Source organism: Coregonus clupeaformis, chromosome 23 (genome assembly GCF_020615455.1).
Source record: "Coregonus clupeaformis isolate EN_2021a chromosome 23, ASM2061545v1, whole genome shotgun sequence".
Taxonomy (NCBI): Eukaryota; Metazoa; Chordata; class Actinopteri; order Salmoniformes; family Salmonidae; genus Coregonus; species Coregonus clupeaformis.
Window position 1 is genome coordinate 24763722 of NC_059214.1, and position 12253 is coordinate 24775974.

At 45.2% G+C, this 12253-nt stretch overlaps 1 protein-coding gene across 1 annotated transcript in view; it reads left to right on the top strand.

Moving 5' to 3' along the window:
- The window catches only part of LOC121536720 (contactin-associated protein-like 5), a 79932-nt gene extending 67889 nt beyond the window's left edge, over positions 1–12043 (top strand). The window contains exons 21-24 of the mRNA XM_045206593.1: positions 3299–3386; positions 5235–5438; positions 9866–9940; positions 10587–12043. Coding sequence (XP_045062528.1) covers positions 3299–3386; positions 5235–5438; positions 9866–9940; positions 10587–10822 — 603 coding nt within the window. The 3' untranslated portion in view covers positions 10823–12043. The remainder of the gene's footprint in view (positions 1–3298; positions 3387–5234; positions 5439–9865; positions 9941–10586) is intronic.
- Positions 12044–12253: the final 210 nt, after the last annotated feature.

The following is a 12253-nucleotide window of genomic DNA, read 5'->3' on the forward strand; positions in this document are numbered from 1 at the left end:
CTGGTGTCGTGGGGGAGCTAGTTCCACCATTGGGGTGCCATAGCAGCAAATAGCTTTGACTGGGCTGAGCGGGAACTGTGCTTCTGTAGAGGTAGGGGAGCTAGCAGGCCAGAGGTGGATGAACGTAGTGCCCTCGTTTGGGTGTAGGGTCTGATCAGAGCCTGAAGGTAAGGAGGTGCCGTTCCCCTCACAGCTCCGTAGGCAAGCACCATGGTCTTGTAGTAGATGCGGGCCTCAACTGGAAGCCAGTGGAGTGTGCGGAGGAGCAGGGTGACATGAGAGAACTTGGGAAGGTCGAACACCAGACGGGCTGCGGCATTCTGGATAAGTTGTAGGGATTTAATGGCACAGGCAGGGAGCCCGGCCAACAGCGAGTTGCAGTAATCCAGACGGGAGATGACAAGTGCCTGGATTAGGACCTGTGCCGCTTTCTGTGTAAGATAGGGTCGTACTCTGCGAATGTTGTAGAGCATGAACCTGCAGGATCGGGTCACCGCTTTGATGTTAGCGGAGAACGACAGGGTGTTGTCCAGGGTCACGCCAAGGTTCTTTGCACTCTGGGAGGAGGACACAATGGAGTTGTCAACCGTAATGGCGAGATCATGGAGCGGGCAGTCCTTCCCCAGGAGGAAGAGCAGCTCCGTCTTGCCAAGGTTCAGCTTGAGGTGGTGATCCGACATCCACACTGATATGTCTGCCAGACATGCAGAGATACGATTCGCCACCTGGTTATCAGAAATTAATTGTGTGTTGTCTGCGTAGCAATGATAGGAAAGACCATGTGAGGATATGACAGAGCCAAGTGACTTGGTGTATAGAGAGAATAGGAGAGGGCCTAGAACTGAGCCCTGGGGGACACCAGTGGTGAGAGCACGTGGTGCGGAGACAGATTCTCGCCACGCCAACTGGTAGGAGCAACCTGTCAGGTAGGATGCAATCCAAGAGTGAGCAGCGCTGGAGATGCCCAACTCGGAGAGGGTGGAGAGGAGGATCTGATGGTTCACAGTATCAAAGGCAGCGGATAGTTAGCTTTAGCAGTGCGGAGAGCCTCCGTGACACAGAGAAGAGCAGTCTCAGTTGAATGACCAGTCTTGAAACCTGACTGGTTTGGATCAAGAAGGTCATTCTGAGAGAGATAGCAGGAGAGTTGGCTAGAGATGGCACGCTCAAGAGTTTTGGAGAGAAAAGAAAGAAGGGATACTGGTCTGTAGTTGTTGACATCGGAGGGATCGAGTGCAGGTTTTTTGAGGAGGGGTGCAACTCTCGCTCTCTTGAAGACGGAAGGGACATGGCCAGTGGTCAAGGATGAGTTGATGAGCGAGGTGAGGTAAGGGAGAAGGTCTCCGGAAATGGTCTGGAGAAGAGAGGAGGGGAGGGGATAGGGTCAAGTTGGCAGGTTTTTGGGTGGCCGGCCGTCACAAGTCGCAAGATTTCATCTGGAGAGAGAGGGGAGAAAGAAGTCAAAGCATAGGGTAGGGCAGTGTGAGCAGGACCAGCGGTGTCATTTGTCTTAGTAAATGAGGATTGGATGTCGTCAACCTTCTTTTCAAAATGGTTGATGAAGTCATCCACAGAGAAGGAGGAGGGAGTGGGAGGAGGAGGATGATTCAGCAGGGAGGAGAAGGTGGCAAAGAGCTTCCTAGGGTTAGAGGCAGAGGCTTGAAATTTAGAGTGGTAGAAAGTGGCTTTAGCAGTGGAAACAGAGGAAGAGAATGTAGAGAGGAGGGAGTGAAAAGATGACAGGTCCGCAGGGAGTCTAGTTTTCCTCCATTTCCCCTCTTCTGTGAGCTCGCAATGAGTCGTCAAGCCACGGAGCAGGAGGGGAGGACCGAGCCGGCCGGGAGGATAGGGGACATAGAGAGTCAAACGATGCAGAAAGGGAGGAGAGGAGGGTTGAGGAGGCAGAATCAGAAGATTGGAGGGAGAAGGATTTAGCAGAGGGAAGAGATGATAGGATGGAAGAGGAGAGAGTAGCGGGAGAGAGAGAGCGAAGGTTGCGACGGCACATTATCATCTGAGTAGGGGCAGAGTGAGTAGTGTTGGAGGAGAGCGAGAGAGAAAAGGTAGTAGTGGTCGGAGACTTGGAGGGGAGTTGCAGTGAGATTAGTAGAAGAACAGCATCTAGTAAAGATGAGGTCAAGCGTATTGCCTGCCTTGTGAGTAGGGGGAGACGGTGAGAGGGTGAGGTCAAAAGAGGAAAGGAGTGGAGGAAGGAGGCAGAGAGAAATTAGTCAAAGGCAGACATAGGGAGGTTAAAGTCACCAGAACTGTGAGGGGTGAGCCATCCTCAGGAAAGGAACTTATCAAAGCGTCAAGCTCATTGATGAACTCTCCAAGGGAACCTGGAGGGCGATAAATGACAAGGATGTTAAGCTTGAATGGGCTAGTGACTGTGACAGCATGGAATTCAAATGAGGAGATAGACAGATGGGTCAGGGGAGAAAGAGAGAATGTACACTTGGGAGAGATGAGGATTCCTGTGCCACCGCCGCGCTGACCAGATGCTCTCGGGGTATGCGAGAACACATGGTCAGACGAGGAGAGAGCAGTAGGAGTAGCAGTGTTTTCAGTGGTAATCCATGTTTCCGTCAGCGCCAAGAAGTCGAGGGACTGGAGGGTAGCATAGGCTGAGATGAACTCTGCCTTGTTGGCTGCAGAACGGCAGTTCCAGAGGCTGCCAGAGACCTGGAACTCCACGTGGGTCGTGCGTGCAGGGACCACCAGATTAGAGTGGCAACAGCCACGTGGTGTGAAGCGTTTGTATGGCCTGTGCAGAGAGGAGAGAACAGGGATAGACAGACACATAGTTGACAGGCTACAGAGAAAGGCTACAATAATGCAAAGGAGATCGGAATGAAATGAACTAAACATCTGGGAAAGCGAGAGAGGGGGGCCTCCCTCACTTACGTTTCACTGAAACACTCAAATATAATTGTTTTAAACTACAGCGGTTCAATGTTTTTATGAATAGACTCTAACTTAGTTTATTCAGCTAGCTAACTTGGTACACCGAATCCTATGACGCCAAAGCCAACTAGCATGCCAGCCTCCAATAACACGGTTTAGCACCAATACTCGGTTACAACAAACCACCAGTGTGTTAACACGCCAAGCAGATCATTCGTGTCCGTGTCTAAAGTTGTGTAAAGTTTTGGGTTAGTTTTGACAGTTTGAGTGAGTACGTCGTCAATTACGGTAGCTAACACTAACCAATGTGTTGGATTAACCAAGTATACTGTATGTGGTTGAATGTGTTATTCACACCTTCTTGTCCTTTTTCCCTTTCCCACTCAACTAGATTGACAAGGACATGAACCTAAAGTACAGCCTGTCATCAGACACAGAGTTAATCTCCATCAAATCACTGACTTTGGGGAAAGTCACAGGTGAGCCCACCAGAGAAATGAGGACCTGTTGGTTAATGTAGTTTGAAATGACGGAATGACTGGGGGCTACTGTCAAAGTTTTATTTCTATATGGAAGAAAGAAACAGCCTAGGACATGGTTGCAGGGATTTGGAGAATCAGTCTTTGCAATAATAGCAAAGCTTGTAAGCTGGAAGAGATAGAAGAGACGTGTCAGTGATATTACATGTGATATAGGCATTCTAAGAATTAGATTTGGTCAAATATCTTAATCACTTCTTGCATCTGCTGTAGAATTGACAAACAGATGGGGAGGGGTGTGAGCCACTCCCATCACCACCCCACCAGGACATTGTATCTGTCTAATAATAAATAAATAAATACAATAATAATCAGTCTCACGTTGCACGCACCGCAAATCTTGGGAGTATTGCACTCAAGCTTATCACTTTGAGCATTAGTCAGAAGCTAAATGGAACTCTTATGTAAATAAAGCCTAATTTGTCTAACAGAGATTCGCAATAGCTTGGGGAACTAGCAAATCTATGCTAATTGACAACACAATTTACTTTTTAAAACAAATGTATTCATCTTATCATTAAGGTACCGCAGATCCCCACGGATGAATACATTTTAAATAGAGATTTTGAGAGGAACATTATTTTTTGGACATTGGTCATTGGCAATGTATAAGATATTTAGAGCCATTGAACAAAACATATTAAACACAGGCCTATAAGCCTTAATCATCTAATGGTAATTGCTGTATTTCCAACTTTTTCATCAAACTCATAAAAAATCATGAGGGTAGAGTTAAACAGACAAAATCAAATCTCCATCATGTATGCCAAATCTGGCCTTTTACTATATAGGACATAACATTCCCTCTAGGGTATGCTGTTTATCTCTCTCAGTCACATTCTATTCATATGACTTCAGCACAGCACAACAGCATCCACTTGTTATCTAAAGGATCAAAGGAAAGACATGTACCTTCTTGGCTGGGTTATGTCTCCTAGGGACCTATTAAGTCAAAATGAATGCTGCAGCTCCACAAACAAAGATCAATGATAGACCATGGTGGCGATGATCATTGTACAACTGTTTTGGGGGCAACTACTTCCTCTACAGCAAATTTGTCCCCCATTGGAAGTATGCTGGTAATTATAGATTTCAAACCAATTAGATATAATATTATTTTAAAGGGAAGATGCTGTTGAATGTTCACTCACATGGTCTGATTAGCTCCATTATTTAACTATAGAATGTTTTATATAGGAAGAAGACCATATCTTTAGAGGAATGACAGGCACACTCCTATCTCTGTTGTATCTTATATTCCCATCTACTCTTGTCCTTAACACAAATCAAAATAGTAAATTGCATCTCAGCTCTCCTATCTCTGATTAATTATATTCAAGTGCTTTAAGCAGCCATGATGCTATCTGTATATGTGGCAGTCGTTATGATTACTTTCCTGCAAATTATGAGGAATCTTTAAATAAACGTATTGTGTAGCTCTAATTTCATTTGCATACATTTCATATGCAATTACAGACTCTCTCATTGAACATAACAAGCAGGGACAATTTTCATACAGTCTCAAGAGAGCCTGCTCAATGGGTCATATCTCACATTGACAAACAGAGATTGCTATAAGGGATACTATACAACATGCACATTAGTCAAATGTATGCACGCATGACTGTAAGTCACTTTTGATAGAAGTGTCTGCTAAATGGCATATATTATATAACTATTATTCAAAGTTAGATACTGTTGTAATTGTGGCAGTCGTGGATGTTTGAATGTTTTATTAACATCCAGATGAATCGATAAATCAGTGAGTCCCCTACTTATTGTTTACAGGAGTGGATGCTGTGGATGAGGAAGTGATGCGGGCAGGATCTAAGGGCTTCATTGGCTGTCTGTCATCAGTCCAGTTTAATCACATGGCTCCACTGAAGGCAGTGCTACTTAACCGTGGCAGCTCATTGGTCACTGTTCGAGGTCACCTGGTGGAGTCTAACTGTGGGACGCTGGCTGACTCGACAATATTGCACTCTCAATCAGGTATTGTATGATGTATTCAAAATGTAATGTATTTCTGCCATTTTGGAAGAGGTGGGGTACAAAGATTAACTGTATTTAACTTGTATAGTTTTAACTGTGGAAAATGTCATTTAAAGTAACTATCCGGCTATAATTAATGAGCTATAATTAATAACAATATAAGTGAAATCGTTTTTCCTTCCAAGTTTTTTCTTCCAAGTATGCTAAAAAGCAGCTTTTCTGTGTTTGAATTGTGTGGGCGTACCCCAATATGAGAATGGTGTGGGTGTTAGTGATGCGCGGGTTGACTCATAACCCACAGTCCCCACGATTATATCTGCAGGTTTAGGGTCATGAAGTATTGTGTGGATGAAGGGCGGGTGGGGGGTGGTCGGGCTGAATGAAGAGAACACAATACCTTAAAAAATCCATAAATGTATCATTATTGTGCAATTTATATCTATAGGCTACATTGAGGTTTTTCTTTCATTATTTTAGGCTATCTGGCATTAGTGTGTAAGCCTAAACTTTAGGGCCTAACTGTATGGGCGCCAAATAGCCTATACGCCAATCGCCAAATACTTTTGGGAACAAGCAGAAAAAGTTAACGTTGATCCACGGAGGCAAAAAGCTGCAAAATGGAGAGTTGAAATTAAAGAGAAGGCAGGGCCAGAAAAGTAATGTTTGGGAAAGATTTGGTGAAGTGGTAAAAGAGGATGATATCAGTGCCGGCTATGTTGTGTGATGATTTTGAGGCGCTATACAAATTTGACAGTCACAAGACACAGACTTCAAATAGGCCTACTGTAGCCTACTGTTCAGATGGGTTAAATGGAAACTGAAATCTGGACACTGACTGTCACACCCTGACTTATGGGACTCTTGTATGTTGAGTCAGGGTGTGGAGATCTATGTCATTATTTCTATGTTCACATTCTAGTTATTGTATTTCTACGTTTGGCCGGGTGTGATTCCCAATCAGAGGCAGCTGTCGCTCGTTGTCTCTGATTGGGGATCATACTTAAGTTGCCTGGTTGCAATCATTAGTTGTGGGATCTTGTTCCGTGTGTAGGCTTGTTTTGTGTTTAGCCTGAGGACTTCACGTTACGTTGGTTTGTTGTTTTGTTCGTGTGTTTATTCGTTGAAATAAACATGTATGCATTTCACGCTGTGCCTTGGTCTGACCCGTCCTTAAACGAACGTGACAGAAGATCCCACCAAACAAGGACCAAGCAGCGTGCCCAGGAGCAAACACCCTGGACACAGGTGGGGAAGATTTGGTCTTGGGAGGAGATATTTGCGGGGAAAGGACCATGGGCGAAGGTAGATGCCCAGGCAGGAGAGGAGCAACGGCTACACAGAGGGCGCCAGCTGAGGAGGAAGCCCGAGAGGCAGCCCCAATAAAAAAAAAATTGGGGGGCTAAAGGGGTGGTCGGGGAGCGAGAGAGAAGAGCCCCGACCACTGCACCCGGTGGGTTTCCAGGTTGAGTCCCTACGACCATGGGAAGAAGAGTGGGAACAGTTTTATACTGAGGAGTCGGAGGATGACGACAATGATGAGTTTCTGTTCCTTAACTCCCGGAGGAGTCCTCACTGGAGGAGGAGAGCCGAGAGAGAGAGAAGGATCGGATCTGCAGGGTAAGAGAGGAGGCCACCACATTACGGGGGCTGATAGCAAGAATAGAGCGGGAGAGCTCCATTCAAGAGGAGGCACTGCAGGAGGCTCATAGGGAGAAGGAGGAAGTAGATGCACGGAGAGAGGAGCTGGTTAGGCAACATAAGGAGCGTGGGTTAATAGAGGAACCCATGTATGCGGAGATACGCACTGTATCGCCAGTGCGCATGCACAGCCCAGTGCGTTCTGTACCAGCGCCCCGCACGTGTCGTGCGAAAGTGGGCAGCCAGCCAGGACGGGTTGTGCCGGCTCAACGCTCCTGGTCTCCAGTGCACCTCCAGGGTCCAGTATATCCTGCTCCGGTTCTACGCACTGTGTCACCAGTGCACCTCACCAGTCCTGTACGGCCCGTACCTGCTCCTCGCACCAAGCCAGTGGTGTGTGTCCCCAGTCTGGCCCGGCCTGTTCCTGCTCCTCGCACCAGACCAGTGGTGCGTGTTCCCAGTCCGGTCCGGCCCGTTCCTGCTCCTCTCACCAAGCCAGTGGTGCGTGTTCCCAGTCCGGTCCGGCCCGTTCCTGCTCCTCTCACCAAGCCAGTGGTGCGTGTTCCCAGTCCGGCCCGGCCAGTTCCTGTTCCTCGCACCAAGCCAATGGTGCGTGTCGCCAGCCCGGTACGACCCGTGCCTGCTTCCCGCACCAAGCCAGAGTAGTCCGTTCCACCGGGGTCCAATCCAGCTCTGGTCAGCAGCTCCACTCCGGAGCCAGAGCAGTCTGCTCCACCGGTGCCTAGTCCAGCTCCGATCAGCGGCTCCAGTCCAGACCCAGACGTCAGCCCCTCTCCAGGTTCGGGGTCTCCCACATCAGGGCCCAGACAGGGCTTGGTGCATCGTGGGAGGAAGGAGAGGGGAAGCAGCACACCGAGGTCCAGACCAGACCAGGGGCGCAACGGGGAGGCTGAGAGAATGTGGTCGTCACGCCCGGAGCCGGATCCGCCTCCGAGGGGGAATGCCCACCCGGACCCTACCCTGTTATGTCAGGTTTGTGCGGTCGGAGTCCGCACCTTTGGAGGGGGGTACTGTCACACCTTGACTTATGGGACTCTTGTATGTTGAGTCAGGGTGTGGAGATCTATGTCATTATTTCTATGTTCACATTCTAGTTATTGCATTTCTATGTTTGGCCGGGTGTGATTCCCAATCAGAGGCAGCTGTCGCTCATTGTCTCTGATTGGGGATCATACTTAAGTTGCCTGGTTGCAATCATTAGTTGTGGGATCTTGTTCCGTGTGTAGGCTTGTTTTGTGTTTAACCTGAGGACTTCACGTTACGTTGGTTTGTTGTTTTGTTCGTGTGTTTATTCGTTGAAATAAACATGTATGCATTTCACGCTGCGCCTTGGTCTGACCCATCCTTAAACGAACGTGACACTGACTGTAGGTCTATAACCTCTCACATAGCCTCTATATTTTGACTATAGAACAGGAGTGGAAAAATATGATTTCTTTCTTTCAGCATCTTGAGAGAATGTGAATGCGCAGTTAGATACTGTGTGTAGAGGTACTGTCTTTATCAGTATCATAAAAGCTGATAGTATTTCAACCACATAAAATGTACATCCAAGCCGAACTGAAATCTTATCAGAAACATGTTGGGTCGTTTTCACAACTTTCTATTTCCTTACGACCGGTCCCTAAACGTCTTTGCTCCGCCAAAGAAGCCGAGATGACAGAGAAAACTGTACTGATGTCAACTAGATTGAAGCATTAATTCTATCGATGTATTACATTATTCTGGTGAGCAAGGGTTTATTTAGTCTTCTAGGTCAACATATAATGACAGGAGAGAAGCTGCATGTATATAAATATAGACAAGTTGACTTACAAATAGCTTACCAAAATGTTGGAAATTATAAGGAGAAACATATCTAAATCAGGCAAAAGAAGTCCTGCACCCCCTGTCAAAAAATTGTTCCGCCGTTTCTGACTGTAGCTTACAGCGCATTTTAGTCGGGAGCGGGCCTCAGATTTTCACTTGATCACATATAGTCGGGCGGATGGATTATTAGCAATTGCAGGTGGGTGGGGTTGAACAAATAGCTGATCCGCGCACCACTAGTGGGTGCATACCGGTCATTTATAATATTAATGAGAAGTAAACAGCTGATTGGGCAGCTCAGCCACTGAGCCAACTTGTCTTTTTTATTTAACTAGGCAAGTCAGTTAAGAACAAATTCTTATTTACAATGACAGCCTACACCGGCCACCGGCCAAACCAATGACGACGCTGGGTCAATTGTGCGCCGCCCTTTGGGACTCCCAATCACGGCCGGTTGTGATACAGCCTGGAATCGAACCAGGGGGTCTGTAGTGACACCTCAAGCACTGAGATGCAGTGCCTTAGACCACTGTGCCACTCGGGAGCCAAAAAATGAGGAAATAGCAAGCATTTTTTAAACACTGTTTGAGATACAAGTTTGAGATGGGATTTTTAAAATAATTTTTGGGTGTTATTTATGCTTTGCCCACAAATGTGAGTATAGGAAGAGTCAACATTATTTGTGTATAAGTTAACAGAATATGAGCCTTCAAAAGTGAGATTTTCACCAGACACAGTTACTTTAACATTTCAATTTTGTCAACACTGAAGCCGTGATTGTTTTCAGTCTGTCAGATTCTTCCATTGTCACAATGATGGTACCCAAGTGAATGTTGCTTATTATTTTATGTTTGTTTTTCATCCATATCCTTCGGTCGCCCAGTTCTCAAACAAACGAGAGATCAATGATCTAATCCATTCCTCATGATGTCACCGCTCTCTCTTCCCTCCTCCGGTAGATCATTCAGAGACTGTCGGCAGAGGCAAAGGGCCATTAAGGAAGGTTTCAAAAAGCAACTCGGCGGTAATTGGAGGTGAGTTTTCCAATTCAGAGTTGTTAAAGTGCTCAATTGCAAAAGTCAATGTGATGTGAAATGTGCCCCAGCGATCTCTGCCTTTCTCATCAGACGTTTTCTAGGAATAATGGAATAATGTGTGTCTGTCAAGATAGGATAACATGCTACAATTTAAGGCATTTCCAGCCCTGGAGAGACATCCAAAGTAATTACCCAGAAGTGATGTTATTTGAACTGTAAAGTAAAAGGTCTTGTAAATTGACTTTCAGTCAGATATGATTGTATGCCATGGAGATAATGGAATGACTGATCTATATATTCCTAAGTCAATTTCTAAGTCAATTCCTAGTGAGACATTTTTGTCAAGGGATTTTAAGTTCAAACTCACAATTATCTCAGTGCCACTGAAGTTAAAAGATATGAAAAGCCATTTTGCTGAGCCTAAACAGCCAAATTACAATCAAATCAAATGTTATTCGTCACATGCTTTGTAAACAACAGGTGTAGACCAACAGTGAAATGCTTACTTTTGGGCCCTTCCCAACAATGCAGAGAGAGAAATTACTTAATAGATATAATATAGACACAGAAAAAGTGAAATCCTGATAGAAGAAAGAACTTCCTCTGTGGTCCACTAAAGATGACTGCTATTTGTCCCCCACAGGAGTGGTGACAGCGGTGGTCTTCATCACTCTGTGTGTGGTGGCGGTGATGACCCGTTTCCTGTACCAACACCGGCAAGCCCAGAGAGACGCCAGCATCAAGGAGAAGGAGCACCGACACAACCTGGAAACAGCCTACCGGAGAGAAGCAGCCTACCAAGCAGAACCAGCCTACCGGACAGAGCTCCACCTCCACCACAGCTCCACCCTCAGGGACAACAGGGAGTACTACATCTGAACACCAGTGTCCCAGTCCGTTGGTCATCAGGGAAGGCCTCTTCTCTGTTAGTGGATTGGGAAGTGGAGATGTTTCTGCAGAATCATGGACAACATTCCGAACAAACAAAATAACCCAGAGCCCAAGCCCAGTACCCTTGCCCAGGGATTCTGCCGGGGCCTTTTCCCACTGTCTGATTGTTACAAAACATGTAGGTAGTGGACTGCAAGTTTAGCCAATTTTTAGGGCTGTAAGTATATTACGTGGTCAGTGGAACTGTTAAACAATATGGAGTGAATATGCAGGTGTGATTGTGAACCATTTCTCAACCAGCAGAGGTAAGGACTGAGATAATGAAGGAAAGGAAACATAAGTGAATGTCACCTGCCACACCTACTGAATGTGTACAAATTCCTGAAGACATCATTCTTCTTGTAACCCCCAATATTCTTCAAGATTTCCCACAGAGTCCTGTGGAACGTCCTAAATTAAATCTGAAAGATAAGAACGTACTGTAGGTCTGTAAGTGACGCCAACTGTGAACTCTGCAGTGTGGCAAGGGGCCTATACTGCCTTCTGTAAGAGTGCCTCTTCATATTGTTTTAACCTTTTTTTTAACAACCCTTTACAACTTGGTTTCAACTCGTTAGTGTTAACTTGTGTTTAGAATTTTTTATAAGGGAATCAATCACACATCTGAACATGAACCACCTGTCCTGTAAAATCTTCCTCTGTTCGAACCTATAACAAATGGAAGGTGTATTTTGGTGTAATTATATAATGCTGGAATGTATGTTTAAATGATAGATTGTGCTCAAAGGGGAGCATTTTGCTGTTAAAATGGATGGATGAGTACAGTTTATGTTCCACTTCAAAAGTAAACATATATTTTAGGACAAACATTTTAGGACAAAACGAGACAACCTGATAGGTTTAATTCACAGTGCTGGGCCAGATCCATTAGAGACATGCCTGTGACTGGAATTTACCTACAAATCTGCCATTCAAATCAATGCATGGTTGTGCGAAGATTCAAGTCACGAAGGTGCGTCTCAAGACAAGAAATGATCAGATGACTATAGGAAAACTTTACTAACCTCTAATAATGAGATTTTGCTCATTGTTTTATTACAATATTTGTCATTTATTTACCTTTCCTTCTTTATGATTTGTATAGTTGCAGTTGTACAGGTATATTGTATAGATGTATATTTATTAATAAACTGAAGACATTCTTAATGATATGTTGTAATTTTCCCTTCTTACATCCCTTGTAATAGTTCAGTTGACTGTGATGTCAATTAAAATAATAAGGATTTGCAAGTCAATTCAATCTTCAGAAATGTAGTAACCTACATTAAAATATGTTGAGTGTAATATCAATATCAAATGCATGATTATAGGATCATGTACTTTAAATTCCCCAAGTCCTCATCTAACCTCTTTTGATCT